The 16,184-nt window shown below is 46.2% G+C and overlaps 2 protein-coding genes across 2 annotated transcripts; one reads left to right on the top strand and one right to left on the bottom strand.

Annotated features, from left to right (window-relative positions):
• The first annotated feature begins 1,606 nt into the window (after positions 1-1,606).
• LOC136938135 (muellerian-inhibiting factor-like) lies at positions 1,607-4,704 on the top strand. Its single transcript, XM_067231395.1, has 8 exons — positions 1,607-1,644; positions 1,758-2,147; positions 2,818-2,990; positions 3,074-3,182; positions 3,278-3,386; positions 3,587-4,026; positions 4,125-4,390; positions 4,555-4,704. Coding segments are annotated over exons 1-8 (1,638 nt in total). The 5' UTR covers positions 1,607-1,643.
• An 8,322-nt stretch (positions 4,705-13,026) lies between these two features.
• LOC136937860 (C-X-C chemokine receptor type 4-like) lies at positions 13,027-15,200 on the bottom strand. The gene is made up of 4 exons (XM_067230976.1): positions 15,149-15,200; positions 14,458-14,680; positions 13,921-14,204; positions 13,027-13,728 (listed from the first exon to the last, which is right to left on the bottom strand). The coding sequence occupies exons 1-4, from the start codon at positions 15,198-15,200 to the stop codon at positions 13,124-13,126; spliced, it is 1,164 nt and encodes a 387-aa protein (XP_067087077.1). The 3' UTR covers positions 13,027-13,123.
• Positions 15,201-16,184: the final 984 nt, after the last annotated feature.

Below are 16,184 nucleotides of genomic sequence, written 5' to 3'. Positions count from 1 at the left end.
TAATAATAATAGTAGTATACTATACCAGAGATGGGGACTCGAGTTAGAGACTCGTACTCGTACCTCTTAAATATCCACTTTGTTTTATTAAGAATAATGAAAACACAATGAGAGCAGACTCACTGGACAGAAAGATGCAGAATAACAATCTTACTGACTTCTGGAAGGAGGTCAAGATCATAAACAATAACAGAACTCCCCTCCCTTGTGATATCGAGGGGGTTAGTTGTCCAGAGAAGATTGCTGATCTATGGCGTGAGCACTACAGTAAACTATTTAATTGTGTTAAAAGTAACACTGAGAATTGATAATGAATATTAAGGTCTCTCTGCAGACATGATAGTTAGATCAGTAGATATTTATGATTCCATCCACATGCTAGACAACAACAAAGCTTGTGGTATGGATTGCATTTCTGCAGAGCATCTAAAAAATGCCAGTTATAGACTCAGTCCTAAACCTGACTCCCAGTCCTGCCTGCCTGCCTGCCTTTGTTTTTATTTTATTCGACCTTTATTTATCCAGGTAAAATCAATTGAGAACAAATTCTCATTTACAATGATGAAAAAACAGTATAAACACATGAGGAAAGGTCGAAAACACCCATGAATAAGCACTATACACCAAAATAAACCATACAATAAATAATAAAAATAAGTAAAGAAAAAGCAGATTACTGGGTTTTCTTTATAAAAATGAGAGTGAGAGAGGGCAAGAGAGACCGAGAGAAGCTAGGGCCTTTGTGTGTGTGCCTGCCTACCCTAACATCCAGACATTTTCACAGCTCCCCTAGTCAAAGCAGGCTGCATGTGGCCCTGGTATGCACGCACAGTTGCTACATTCTTGTAATCATATTTTTAACCTTTCTCATGTGTCTGGCATACTTTGTCAGGTAAGTCTCACACACCAGCCCTCCTCCCACAGTCTACAGTCAACAGTCAATCCTTTCCCATCAAAGAAAGATTCATAAAGGTAGGTTTACTTTCTGTCTTTTCTGAGAGGATATTAAGTTACATTTAATGTTCAAAATCCAGTTTAACCTGGCCCCCCCACCACTATGCAGCCTCTAGTAAAGAAGCATAATTATATTCAGCAATTGTTTGTACCTTGTTATTTCCTTTCTACCCACTTAATTTAAGATCTGTATATGTTTAGTGTTTTGCACCTCCCTGCCACAGTAAATTCCGTGTTTGTATAACATACATGGCGAATAAACCTGATTCTTCTGATTCTGATGGTTAATGACCAAGTGGGTGTGTATTGTGATTTTATGTTTGTTATATTTTAACTTGATGCCTTTTTTAAGTGCATAGTTCTGGCAGTGGGACTGCCAACGGAAACTAGCCTTTTGGCTATAATTGGGTGTATTTACATGTTAATGTTCATTAATGTACACTGTCCCTCTTGATAAAATAAATTGAAATTGAAATTCAGTCAAAACAAACAGTAGGAAGCAGTGTGGTGTCGTTGGCTCACCGGTCTATTTCTGTCTGTGCTATGGACTTTCCCAGCTGAGCAGACAGCTTGCGTGTTGAAGCTAACTGCATCGGCCGGTAGGAGCTACTGATTCTTAAATAAGACTGTTTCTGTGTTATCTTGCAGGACACTACCCAGCACACACTTGGAGGCGGCAGAGAAACAGAAGTAAAACACTTGTACAACACTCTCTCCTGCATTTCACAGCCGTACAGTGGAATATCAGTCCAGTGAGATTCCTCTCTTTCTCTCCATCCTCCCGCCTCTCCTCTCTCCCCCAGTGTCGTACGAGCGTCTCCTGTCTCTCCAGAGTCTGAATGAGGTTCCCAGCCCCTGGAGGGGGCTGACCCTGAACCGCTGCCTAGTTCTGGCCTTGCTGCTGGTGCTGGTCAGCACATCCTCTGCAGATGAGGGTGTGGGCGTAGAAGGTGCAGACCAGCATACAGCCACCTCCTCACTCCACCCTGGAGCCCCCAGAGGAGACCCTGGAGGCCCCCTGGAACACATGCTCTCAGCCTTACGGGAGTGGTGGCCCCACCGAGGGGAGCAGGGGGGGAACGAGGCTCTGGTCCGGTTTGGAGTGTGCCCGGGGTCGGAGAGGGGGCCCGTCGCTGCCCTGGCGCGGCTGGCTGGTGCTGGGGACAGACTGCATGTCATGCACCCTGACACAGGTTACCACAGAGACACGCCCAGCCTCACTGGGTTCATATTCAGCACATCATGCTGTCGTGAAAAATATCGGTTGAAATGTCTTCAACCAATTCTCAAAGTTTTAAACAGCACTGAAACTCAACAAGGTTCTCTGTAATTTTGCTATTGGTACATTATAGTTGGTCACAGATGCATTTATGCATTCGCACCCTGTTGGTCAATTGTCATAGAATTTGAATTACAAGTGCCTTGAAATCCAGCTGCACTGTCTCTCGCACTCAAACCCTATTTATCCAGACTTCCACATTTTGGCCTTTATATCTTCTACATTTTAGTGGCAATACTAATCAGTCAACAGCTTTGCATCTTGGTTTTCAGCAGTATAGCATATCAAAGTAAAAAATTTGATTTAAGAGGTTCATTTTCAATCATATAATCCATACTGATTTCTCCATCTTCATAATTACAACAGTGTGATGTTTTTTCTACAACAATGCATCTTAATAACAATTTATTAATTTAGTAGATGCCTTACTTTGTCCAGAGAGTTGTGTTTCTCCTAATGACCTTGTGGTAGAATTTATGGGACACTTTTTCCAAAGAAAGACCAACATGTTTCTATGGTTTCACATATAGTGAAGATTGGGGTGAAATTTAACAGTCATGCAAGGTTCTGTGTACCTCCCATAGAGCTGGTGGAGGAGGATGGAGGAGGGGGAGGAAGGCTGGTGTTGACCTTTCACCTCCCCCTCTCTCCGCTCCTGAAGCAGCATCCTGTCCTCGCCCTGGCCTCCAGAATTCCCATGACAACCTCAGACATGGAGGTCTCCTTCAACAGCCCTGCCCTCCAACCTCCTACACAGGTGAGGCTCCACCCATTTCCTAGGCCCCGCCCCCAGGCCAGGGAAGCTGCGGTCTTGAATCAAGATATTTCTGTGTCTCCCAGACGCTGTGTCTATCATCGAAGACCCAGTACCTGGTTCTGACTGGACAGCCCTCAGAGGGCCACAAATGGAGAGTTTCTGTCACGTTGAAAACACCGGAAAGAGAATCAGGCATGAACCACTGTTCAGCTATATTTCATCTGAACCACCGTTCAGATCCACTTCCTTGGCTAGTTTAACCTCTCTAACCCCTTCTCTCTCTGCAGGGCAAAATTTGTCTGAGCTACAAAGAATTCTGATTGGCGGAGAAGCAGCAAGTGGCATCATTATGACCCCTCTGCTGCTGTTACCATTGGATAGAGCGACAGGAGAGAGGTGAGGTTTCATTGCTTCAGAATTAAATCACTTTCTAAGGCAGCTCATCATTACATTTACATTTTTTAATTTTATTCAGGTAGCAGATTATTTTGTCCAATGCGACATCCAAATTGTATTATGTCACAAAATTGCAGAATTGCTGAACCATGACTTGATGATTCTTCCTGAGTTCAGAGTTGTTCATCTGTGTTCCCCAGAGAGCCCCCGGAGCCATGCCCCTTCCTGTGTCAGATCCACAGCTTCCTGTCTGAGGTGCTCCCACAGGTGCCCCTCCAGACCTTCGCCCCCTTCCCCCTGGCCTCCTTGCCCCCCCTCCCCCTGGGCCCCTCCTCTAGTGAGGCTCTAATCCTCGGCCTCATCAACTCCTCTGGCCCCACACTGTTCTCCTTTCCCCAGAGGAGGGCAGTGCTGAGGGGGCAGGGGGGGGCCCTGCTGAGGGGGCAGGGGGGGGCCCTGCTGAGGGGCCAGAGTGGGGAGCTTTCCCTGACCCCCAGCTTGCTGGAGTCCCTGAGGCTGCGGCTGGCAGAGGCCGTGGGCCGGCTGGGGCGGGAGGAGCTGGGATTCAGCGGCATGGACAGGCTGCGCAGACTGCAGGAGCTCAGCGCCCTCCCCAGGCCAGGAGAGGAACTGCCGGCAGGTCAGTTTTCTTGATTAAGATGCTCATAAAGATCCGAATGGCCTGTCTTTGGTGAGTGTGTGTGTCAGTAACAGGGGGTGTCCCCGCCCCGCCCCCAGGTGTGGGTGGGTCCAGAGAGAGGCAGTTCCGGGCCCTGCTCCTGCTCAAGGCTCTGCACATGGTTCAGGGGCAGCGGGAGGTGAAGCGGGGCCTGCGTGCGGCGCGGGCATCCCCTGAGCGGAGCCCCCCCTGCCAGCTGCACAGCCTGACCGTGTCCCTGGACCGCTTCTTCATGGACGCCATCGACATCAAAAACTGTGAGGGCAGCTGCCACTTTCCCCTCCTGCATAACATCAACAACCATGTCATTCTGCTCAACAGCCAGGTACCCTGCACACCTGCACCTCTGCACACCTACACCCTGCACACCCTGCACACCCTGCATATTGTACACTACACTTACACCATGTTCATTACACCTTCACCTCCACCCTACTCAGTGCAGGAACAAGGTGGAGGTGCAGCTCTGACCAGCCTGTTTGTTTGCAGGTGCAGGGAGGGCGGGAGCTGGTACGAAGCCCCTGCTGTGTGCCCCTGGAGTACGAGCCCTTGGTGGTGGTGGAGGTGGGGCTGGACAACAACGGAGTCACCATCAGCAGGAAGGAAAACATGGTGGCCAAGCAGTGTGGCTGTCGCTAAGGGGGAAAAGAGGCGGGTGGATAGGAGTAGGGTAACCCTTCTTTTTACAGTCCCTTAATTACTAGGTATTTACGTGGAAAATAAAGGGTATGTTTTGTGTATACATTTTTATATTATATTTATATTTTTAATTTGAAGTATTTACCCATTAAATACATGCTTTTTGGTTATTACTGCTTGGGCAAGTGAAAGGTTGAAGATGGCCGTAAAGACCCCAGCCACTCCTCCAGTACATCCCATCTACAACTCTAACCCTTACCCCCCTGGCCCCTCTACTCACAAACAATACCGAAACGGACACAACGCCCATCCTAGACCTCACCACAGACCAACAGAAGATAATCATCCCTTTAGTCACTATTCTCACGTAAAACTCAACCTCTACATCATGCACTGAAACATGCATGTTTACAGAGATGAGCAAAAATACATCAAAATGTATTTTGATACAAAATACAAAATACTGTATGGTAAAATACAAAATACTATATGGCATGGAGGCATCGATCAGCCTCCATGCCATATTGATGCAGTAATTCATGCAAAAGGAACCTAGACCCAGAGAGTATTGAGTGCATATATATATGAACGTACTTTCCAGTAGGCTGACATATCAGTATTAAAAATCCTTTGTTCTATTGGTTGTATGTAATTAGCACATTTTCTGAGATATTACATTTTGGGTTCATTAGATGAAAGCCAGAATCATCAAAATTTAAATAAACACTTGAAATGTTTCACTCTATGTGTGTAATGCATCTGTATAATATATGAGTTTAAACTTTAGGGAGAAAAATAAATTAAAACGATGAAAAACAACAATCAATCAAAGTTTTGCTCTTTTCTTTCCACTTCTTGCTTGCAAAAATGAACACGATGACGTCAATGGAGTCAGCTGTGGGGTTAGGGTTAGCTTAGCCTGTGGCTAACTTCCTGGGGTTTCGAGGAGGGTGAAGCGGGGGGGCCGTAGGGTAGGGTATGGGAGAGAACACGTCACTCATTGACATATCGCTAGCCCATTGGCTGACGCTTTGAATCGGCCCCTCCAAAACCCCAGCACCGTCCGCCCCACGAAAAGGGTTAGAGTTTGCTCCGCCTGGTGGACAAAAAAAGCCACTACGACAGTCAACGTCAGATCAAAGACAAACACACAGATTACATTTACATTTATTCATTTAGCAGACGCTTTTATCCAAAGCGACTTCCAAGAGAGAGCTTTACAAAGTGCATAGGTCACTGATCATAACAACGAGATAGCCACAAAACATTGCAAGTAGCCAAAACATGAAGCACACATTGTGAACAACCAAAGTAAGCGCCAAAGGGAAGAACCATAAGAGCATGAAGTTAAACAAGTTACAATTAAACAACATGAACTGCTATAAGTGCAAGTGTACCTGTGGATTTTTTTTTTTTAATAACTAAAATAAAAAATAAAAAAGACAAGCAACAATAATAAAAAACAATATATCACAGCGAGTACAAAAATTTTAAATCAGTTACCACTAACCACAAGAGCAACAAGTCTCTGAGCAAGAGTCATTGTGATCCTTGAGGAAACTAACATCGGGTCAAGCGAACCATTCCTAAGTACCGTTGTACTCCCGGAACAAGTGCGTCTTGAGCCTTTTCTTGAAGGTGGAGAGACAGTCAGTGTCTCTGATGGAGGTGGGGAGTTGATTCCACCACTGGGGGGCCAGACAGGAGAAGAGCTTGTGTTGGGGCCGGGCGGTCTTGAGCGGTGGGACCACCAGGCGGTTGTCTGAAGAAGACCGTAGGTGACGGGTGGGGGTGTAAGGCTGCAGGAGAGACTTGATGTAGACGGGTGCAGTCCCGTTCACTGCTCGGAAGGTCAGTACCAGGGTCTTGAATCTGATACGGGCCATGATAGGAAGCAAGTGGAGAGAGATGAGGAGCGTGGTAACATGGGAGCGTCTGGGTAGATTGTAGACCAGGCGAGCCGCTGCGTTCTGAATCCTCTGAAGAGGGCGGGTTGCACATGCTGGGAGACCAGCGAGCAGCGAGTTGCAATAGTCCAACTTGGAGAGGACAAGTGCTTGGACTAGCAGCTGGGTGGAGGGCTCAGACAGGTATCTCCTGATCTTCCAGAGACCGCAGCAATGTGGGCCGTGAGGGAGAGCTCGTCGGTTCCTGGCAGAGGATGAAGGGGTCACCGTCGCAGATCCCAGGTATTACACAGAAAGCATGTGTTGCTTACTCACCGGTGATCTCCAGATCTTCCACTGACATCAGGAAGAACGCCAGCTGAATTTCCGAGAGCAACTCTCTGTTGCTGACTCGAGTCGGCCTGTGCTCGAGCACGCTTTTCTCCATATCCGGCTCAAAGTCCTCATAACTGTTTACCAAAGACATTGTCACATTCCCGGGAGGATCCACGCCTGACGCACATGGTGTCATCGGGTTGGATGACACCATGGTTGAACGCGCAATTGGGGTGGAGCAGGAATGGCTGTCGAGCACAAAAGCAAGCATCCCTGCCTCTCGGTTGGGGCTGGCAGCGGGGGCACGTTCCTCTGCACGCCTGCCATCCTCCGCTGCTTCCAGACGCCTCTCGAGGGCCCCCAGCTGACATAGCATTCTGGTCTCGACCTCCTTGCACTGGGCAGCGGCCTCGGCCATCACCAACATCTGCGCCCGCTCCAGGTCACTGTTTAGCCTGGTACACTCTGCTTCACGGTCCTTCACCCAATGCCCAGCCACGCTTTTGAGGACGTTGAGCTTGATCTCCAAGATCTCCACCGCAGACAGCTTGGCCTCTTCAATGTCGCTCATCTCTCCTGAAAAAAACACAGACAGCTGATTATTGGTGTCATAACTAGCCTATAGAGTTACAGTTAATGATGGCCCGCTTCAAGGGGCAGGCCAGATATTAAATGTTGTTATTGTTTGTTGTCTAATTTGGGTTATAAATATTATTTGTCACAAAGTGAGTTTAATGCAATGAAAAGCAGTGAGTAAGTTCGCGCACGCCCGCATGTATGCATGTGATACATGATGGGTGCTTTTGATGAAGAAAGTGTTTTGTCCGTCTCTTCATAAACGGAGTGACTAAATTCAGTTGAGTTCTGGATTTTAATAAGTATTATCAATCTGCAGATTGGGAGAGAAAACCAGACCTCTGACTAGTCATGACAAAGAACGTTTAGCCAGTACTTTCTCCTGACCCCAATGAGTAGTCCTATTCATTAGTGAATAATGTAAGCACACAGGTTGAGGCAGTGGCGTGGCCAGGACCCTAATGGCCATTTTGGAGGAGCGCGCATGCACAACACATCGCGTCGACAAACGCACAGAACAGTAGTTCAATCAGAAACAAAAAATGTTGGATTTGCGTAGCTCCTCACTTGAGAAAAAAAACTTTACTGTTTAGCTCTAAAGTCCATGATTTATGTATTCATTAAAACGGTTTGGTGAAGGAGGCTATGCGATCCATGTATAGTATGCTGTTTTTACGTTGTTGTTATTATTATTGGGCAAAAACACAGTTTTGATCGATGTACAGTTGAGATTATTTTCGTTACGGTGGCACATAGCCTAAAATATTAAGCACATACATATAGTATGAATACATTAGTAATAACGTTGATCTGGTATGTAGCAAGCTGCGCATTGCTCGAGTTGGGCAAATAAAGTGGCAATATAGAAACTTTTCTCGACATTAACTAATTATAGCATGATGATAGGCCTATACAACACGGAGTACGGAGTCACAAAGTGCTAGAAACAACATTGAAACACTTACTTTGTATTACACAACACACGGGAAAAAAATTAACCTCTCTCCTTCGGTTAATAGCAGTCACTGTCTGAGCAAACAATGAACGTATATCGCTGTTAAGGCCTTCTACCACGCTATTGGCTAAACCAACGCATGGCCCTCCAATGTACATGCCAATGCCAGTAACTCCCCTTCCATGTTGTTGGGCAAAGTGTAAGAAATTTAAGGCTAAGTCTTTGTCTTTGTTGACCGTTTTTGTATTATTAAATAAAAAGCAAAAGTTGAAACAAGTCTATGTTGTCTTAAGAGCCTTGAAATTCATAGACGCTGAAATGGTTCGGACGGACTGTTCGACCTCTCTCTCTCTTCTCAAAGCAATGAATATGAATGAGTCTGTTGTCTAATTGCACTTTTGGAGTTATAAATATTATCTGTCACAAAGTGAGTTTAATGCAATGAAAGCCAGTGACAGAATGCAGCACGGCTATAACCTACTTTGTTCATAGCTTACATCTGCGCATGTTGTTTGAATAAATGGGAATTTTGGAAGTGCGCACATTAACGCATCACGTCGACAAATGCACATAGTTCAATCAGAAACGACAGTATTATTTTCGTAGCTCCTCAGTTGAGAAAAAACAAGTTTACTGTTTAGCTCTAAAGTCCATGATTTATTTATTCATTAGTCAGTTTGGTGAAGGAGGATATGCGATCCGTGTATAGTAGGCCTAGCCTATGCTATTATTGTTGTTGTTGTTATTGGGCAAAAACACGGTTTTGATCGATGTACAGTTGAGATTATTTTCGTTACTTTGGCACATACAATATTAAGCACATAAAGGTGATCTGGTTTGAAGCAAGCTGCGCATTGCTCGGACGAATTGTCTTTGTTGACCGTTTTATTATTTATTAAATAAATAAATACAAAAGTTGAAACAAGTCTATGTTGTCTTAAGAGCCTTGAAATTCTTAGACGCTGAAATGGTTTGGATGGACTGTTCGAGCTCTCTTCTAAAAACAATGATTAAAGGATTTTGGGGGGCTGTGAATTTACTGCGGAGAATGTGACATTCTGCAAGGAGCAGTGATAGATGAATAATAAAGTATTCATTCATTTACATTAAGTCAATTAGCAGACGCTCTTATCCAGAGCGACTTACATTAAGTATAGGGACATTCCCCCCGAGGCAAGTAGGGTGAAGTGCCTTGCCCAAGGACACAATGTCATTTTGCTCAGCCGGGGAATCGAACTGGCAACCTTCAGATTACTAGCCCGGTTCCCTACCCGCTCAGCCACCTGACTCCCTCATTCATTTCCATACTTTTTTTCCCCATACGCAGGTCAAAGTCCTTCCTTTGGGAACAGCTAGCGTCCATTACAATGGAACATTCCTTGGCAGTTACAGGGAATAAGACCTTCTGAATGTAATAAGTGAGAAACAGTCCAGATATGTTTTGTTTTTCTTTCTCAAACCACTTACAAAACGCAGTTCCATGAGGGTCGCACTTTGCAGCATTTACTACACACTGCATGTTTTTTTTTGGAAGCTATAGCCTACTCTAAACTGTTTGTGATTCAGCTAAACAAATGTAATTAGAGACGTCAGTCGAGATAGCCTAGCTGGAATTACAAACCTGCATACTAAGTTAGGGACATGGGCCATGTGAAAGAAAGAATGTCTAACAAATACAAATTGGCCCATCCTTAATCAAGGCTGCAGTAGACCAAGTGTGGTGCCTTTGCAAGACAAAGGAATATGTAAACACATATTGTTCCCCTCAGTTGACCTTAACATTAAAGTTTAATAAGTAGAAAAAACACAGTGTTGGAACAATAACTTTTATTTCACACTGAAACATTCCTACACAAGAATTTTTTGTTGTTGCAGAAAATAGAAATAACTTAAAATATATCAATTGAACAAGCCATCACCCCCCCCCCCCTGCCTTCCAAACTCAGTTTAAAGCCAGTCCAGATCCAATCTTTCCCCAGCAAAAGACCTCTTGTTGACGCCATAGTCGTACAGCAGTTCCTCGTTCACCTAATGTCTCTTGTCGCAAAGAACAGAATGGTGATTGTAGAAGTACCCCCCGACACAACCTTAAAAAATCTCGGTTTGAGATTAGCTTGTGTGCTAGAGTGGTTGATGAGCCTTCCAAAAATGGTCATACCAGGATGACATTGGCAGTTGCTGGCGCGTGCATCGATGCACTTAGACACACCACTGTCCTTGAAGAAGAAAAGGTATCCCATTTCACACGGTATTGTGTCGCGTTGAATGGATTCTCCCTCGTCTTTTGAAATCACTGTGCCATGATAGTCACAGACAATTTCGTTGTAAACACCCCTAGTCCCTTTCCTTGAACCGCCACTGGCACAAGTCCGGTCCACTTCTGTGAGCTTACTAGGGTTTGGATTGCGTCATTGTTTGCCGCGTCGGAAACACTGTCGAGGGGCTTCCATTGTGCCAGGATCTCTGCAGCATCTGGGCAGTTGGTGTTCCAATCTAGCGCGCTCATCCAGGTCTTGAGTGGGCTGGCGCCTGGAGAATGTGGCTGTGAAAAAAGTCAATAAACAAACAAAATCATTAGTTTATCTCAATTAAATCATGTTATTTGGGTAATACAATACTGTTAACATGCCAGGATCACTGTTAAACTAGTCTGTGAAAATATACACATGAAACTGCAAACTTTCAGATATAGAATGGATTTCTTACACAAAACATGTTCAGTGCGCATCTTCAGCTGGTCTGCACGCCACTTGTCATAGCAGATGCGGTCATGTTCCCCGGTGAATTGTGCGCGCTGTTCTTTTGATGGCACGCTGCCATGCAGGGTCACCGGGAAGGACTCGATCAGCAGTGAATACATCGCTTGCTCCAGTTTGGGATGAGCGGGTGGAGGCAAGTCGAAGCCTTTTTGCCGGCGTTTCTAGAGAGTCAGAGCTATGAAATAAAGAAACAAATATTTACATACAAATATATGAGAACGTGTACTTTTTTTTACCAATACAAAACTATGAATAAAGGGATGTTTTAGGAATAAGCTTACTTGGGATCAGATGCCAACTGGTTCAACAACCTTGCTCCTTCAGCAAAGAAATCAAAGTTGGCCATCCGGTAACTCTGGTTAGCTACAGGGTCGCTGTGCACCAGGAAGGTCGCAATATGGGACCACTGTTGAGCGCCCATGTTCTGGGCGGCGGCCATCTCAAATGCACGTCTGGCCATCTGACTGGTGACCTTTGCACAATCATACCTTGAAGACAACGTAAACAAATTATTATTTGTGCACTAGACAATATCATAAACCGTTTATGATGGAGAGATGAAGAACTGGGGGATATCCTCTACTTCAGCTTAAGGTGGTCTCAGTCAGTCAGGCCTGACTTCTTCAAAGTACATTGAGAACCACTGTGAACACATTAAAAAGGCATTATAAAAAGGTTTCGTGCACAGTTTACTCCCAAAGATGAAATCTGAATTGATATCATTAGAGCCTTTTTTAAATTATTATTACTCACAGAATCCTCCTCTTCGTCCAGGCTAAAAAAAACATCTGGGTTTGGTTTCTGCCCGGGTCATGACCAAGGATGTCTCCTGGTCAACACAATCTGCATAGGGAGAATCGGACTGATTGTGGCCTAGGTCGAGGGCGCCAACCCAGACCTACTCACACATTAACTTTCACCTACTACAGATATCACCACCACCCCATCCAACGCCTTCGCCTGCTTGTTTCCCCAGGGTGGCTGGCGGGTCTGTGTCCAGCGCCTACCATGGCTGCAGGTCCAGATGCTGCTTGTCTACCCCCCAATTCCCGTTGCAAGTCACGTGTTTTTGTAAATGTTGTTGTGCTTATGTGCTGAGGTTTTTGTCTGTTCCCACACTATACTCCTCTAGGAGCATTGTCTGGGGGTTGCCTTTTTCTCTCCTCCTCTCTCCTCATGTTATGCTGTAACTTTCTAGTTGGCGCCGAAAATGGCTGCCTAGGTAGGCTCTCCTGCCAAAGTAAATTCCTTGTCTGTGCAAACTTTCATGGCGAATAAACACCAATTCTGATTCTGACTCGTTTTGACCACAGCTATGTTGTCTGCGTTGTCTATTACATCACCCTTGCGCTGTCTCCGGGTCCTTGTGAGCCCCCTGCACTAATGTGGCATTGTAATAATGTGTTTTGTTCCTTGTATATTCTAAAATAAGGAGGAGGAGGAGGAGGAGGAAGCATACACCTGGTCCTAGCCACTAGTCTGAAACCTAGTTTCATTCTCAATATAATGTTTCAGTGCTTTTGACATGCGTTTGTTTAGAACCATCATGAGTCAAAGTTGAGTCATAGTTGGTGTGTGTGATGATGATGACAGTGATATAGACACATCCAAGACTACCAGCACTAACTGGGATGGAGGGAGGGTGAACACCTCCAAAATAATTGAAACTAACACACACACACATATACATACTGACAACTCTGAGAGACAGGAAGATTAAGACAAAAAGTGAGAACATTTCATTTCGAAATTTTATTGTATATAAACAAACTTAAAAACAACAAAGAAACGTTTATCTTTCAGACAAGGGACAAAGTCATGGATCAGCAGACTACCCTCTTCCCATATATAGGACGAAGCATTTACACCCTCATCCAACCCACACCTACATCCACACCCATATTCTGTTAGCTGGAGTGTAGACTAAATGACTCAGACTCTGTGGTAGTAGAGGTTCCTGGGCGTCTAGGAGGCGGGCTCGTCATACTGGAGATGAGGCGACCGAGTGTTGAGTCCTCCTGTCTGGCGGACCTCTTGAAGTCCGCCCCCAGGAAGGCGTACAGCAGCGGGTTTAGACAGCAGTGGGCAAATGCCATGGGTTCAGCCACCGCCAGCCACACAACAAGCACCACCTCCAGACTGCAGCCCCTGGGAAGGACCTGTAGGCGCATGAGGGCATCCACAGTGATGCCAGCACCATACGGGAGCCAACACAGGAAGAAGCAGACGATCAACGCCACAGTGGTCCTGACAGCTCTGCGCTTCTGTCTCTGCTCCTGCAGAGGCCCGATGCGTGTCAACCTGGACACGATGATACAGTAACACGCCAGCAAAACTAGGCCCGGTACCAGCAAGCCCACCAACACCAGCTGCAGGTGGAACACTGACTCCCAGAGAGGAGCGTTGTCAGCTGGGTATAAGCGCTGGCACACAATCGTCCCATCTCCTGCTTCCCAAGTCCTGGCAAACACTATGTCTGACACGGCCAAGAGAGCCGCAGGCGACCAGGCTCCTGGAAAGGAGAGGGGTGAGGGGAGACAAAGAGGAGATTCGGTGGTTAGATCAGGAGATGGAGAATACAAGTGAAGATGTACCCCTGTGCATACATCTGAAGCATGGGCACGTCGAGAGAGAGAGATAGAGAGAGAGAGAGAGAGAGAGAGAGAGAGAGAGAGAGGGGGATGAGGCTAGAGACGTAGCTCACCTACAAACACCAGTCTCCGTGCCAGTAGCTGTCTCGTGCGTGAGGTGTGCGCGTCTGTTGCTTTGACCACAGCTAGGTAGCGGTCCAGACTGACGAAGGCCAGGATGAGCACACTCCCATACAGGTTCACCGTGTAGATGACGTGCACGGCCACACAGGTTCCTAATCCGAAATGCCAGTCCGTCAGGGCGGCATCCGCTGCCCAGAACGGGAGCGTCAGTACAAAGAGAAGATCGGCAGCAGAGAGGTGCAGTCGGTAGAGGTCTGTCAGACTCAATTTTGACCTGGGGACAATCAGATAAAACCATTCTGTGTGTCATCTTCTACATCAGAATCAGAATGTGTGTTTATCCGCCATGTAATGTGTTGTAACACAAACAAGGAATTTACTGTGACAGGAAGGTGCATATAATAAACGAATGTACGGATCTTTCGTTCTTTCTTTTTCAAAAGATTAAAATGTACAAAGTAACGAACTAAACTTACTAAAGGACTAAACTAATATAACATCTTTGTCATCGTCTTCTTTATTCTCACCTGCGCTGGCAGCCAAGCACCATCCACACCAGGCCGTTCCCAGTGATGCCCAGGATAAAGATGAAGCCGTAGACCACCGGGAGGAACACTCTCTTGAGGTCAGGGGTTATAACTTGATCCAGGTCACACGGATCCTCCAGAGCCAGCCCCAAGTCGGAGAAACAGAGAGACGGATAGTATGGGGGGGAGAGATGGCAACAGTCATGAGATACATAGAAAGACACTAGTAGATGAAGTGAGATAGAATAAGCAGTTTCACCATAAGCCACCATAACTTGCCTTGATAAAAAAGGATGACATGATGACTGTTCTGAATTGAACTGAAAAGATTCTTGACCAAACATATATTTTTTAAGTTGTACAATCATCTTTCTATTTGCTGAGACCAACTTTCCAGACTATAATGATCCTTTATCCTTTTTATAAATATCCTTTATCTAAAGATAAAGCCCAAATAACTAGACAGACCTGCCACATTGTGACTGTGGGACCTTCCATGGGGGAGCAGTTGTAAAATGACCTTCAATGTACACCTACAAATCATAGATACGTAAATACAACAACAAAGCTGAATAAGACCTTGCCGCATACCTCATAGTAGGACATGATTGAGAGGAGCCTGGGTCTCTGTCTCCTCTGCTGAGCGGAGCTGAGTACACTTCTCCCTTCAGTTGAGTTTAATATCTCTCACATTCACCCCCAGAGCCCATACAAGTCTTGGTAGGAGGACTACACTTCCTCATCCCGGTTGGAAGAATACACTTCCTCATCTCGGTCGGACAAATGAGTTCCCTTCCCCCCTCGTCTCTGTGGTAGAAATGCACTTCCTCATCTCGGTTGGAAGAATACACTTCCTCATCTCGGTTGGACAAATGAGTTCCCTTCCCTCCTCGTCTCTGTGGTAGAAATGCACTTCCTCATCCCGGTTGGAAGAATACACTTCCTCATCTCGGTCGGACAAATGAGTCCCGTCCCCCCCCCCCCCCCACCGTCTCTGTCGGAGGAAATGAGCACCCATCACCCACCCCTGCAACTACATGAGCAAATACTGAGCGCTTGGACATTGAGTGCGAGAGGAGGATGTCTGGGAAAGTGCTACTACTTACATACATTCAGCGGGTTAGGGTCAGGCCAGCAGCCGTCGTCTAGAGTCACACAGCTATGGCTGATGATTTTACTGCGCTGCAAGTTCTACAGCAGATGTTTGCAAATGTCGAGCAGGTTGACTCTGAAGAGGAGGCAGAGGATGTGTCAGAAGAAGAAGACGTGGAAGAGTGCCATGCAGAGAATGTGTCAGAAGGAGAATGTGTCAGAAGAAGAAGAAGGCGGAGAAGACGGAGAAGAGCGCAACGCAGAACGCCGCGACCTGTCGGCGCCCGAAGAAGACAAAGCCGACAGTGATCCTCACGAGGACCAAGTCCCAGATACTTTCGTGTCAAAAAACGGCAAAATCAAATGGTCTTCGGACAGCACCCGTCGCCTGTTTGTCGCTAGCAGCTCAGTCGGGAGCTCGGACCTGTTCTTTCGGACCGTGCCAACCATGGTCATGTTTCTCGTCGTCATGAGCTCTTGTCCGAGTTCGTAAGAGGTGAATAAGTTGTCACACGTGACATTGCGATCCTTCAGGCCCTCTGTCATATCGAGCACGACGCGCATCCCCAGGTTCCTCTCCGGGGTTCCGTTGCTCAACTTCCCGGTGTACACTTGCATCTTCCAAGCATAGCTTG

Source organism: Osmerus mordax, chromosome 28 (assembly GCF_038355195.1).
Source record: "Osmerus mordax isolate fOsmMor3 chromosome 28, fOsmMor3.pri, whole genome shotgun sequence".
Classification (NCBI taxonomy): domain Eukaryota; kingdom Metazoa; phylum Chordata; class Actinopteri; order Osmeriformes; family Osmeridae; genus Osmerus; species Osmerus mordax.
Note: the sequence above shows the minus strand (reverse complement) of the source record. Positions and strands in the feature narration are given on the sequence as shown.

Excerpts from the sequence above, each read along its gene's own strand:
- LOC136937860 (XM_067230976.1), bottom strand. The coding sequence starts at position 15,200 with ATGAGGAAGTGTAGTCCTCCTACCAAGACTTGTATGGGCTCTGGGGGT. Across the intron at positions 14,681-15,148 it reads TATGGGCTCTGGGGGTGAAT|TGTCTTTCTATGTATCTCAT; the intron begins GTGAGAGATATT and ends TTCATCTACTAG. Across the intron at positions 14,205-14,457 it reads GTGCTTGGCTGCCAGCGCAG|GTCAAAATTGAGTCTGACAG; the intron begins GTGAGAATAAAG and ends GATTGTCCCCAG.
- LOC136938135 (XM_067231395.1), top strand. Across the intron at positions 2,148-2,817 it reads TGTCATGCACCCTGACACAG|AGCTGGTGGAGGAGGATGGA; the intron begins GTTACCACAGAG and ends TACCTCCCATAG. Across the intron at positions 4,391-4,554 it reads TCATTCTGCTCAACAGCCAG|GTGCAGGGAGGGCGGGAGCT; the intron begins GTACCCTGCACA and ends GTTTGTTTGCAG.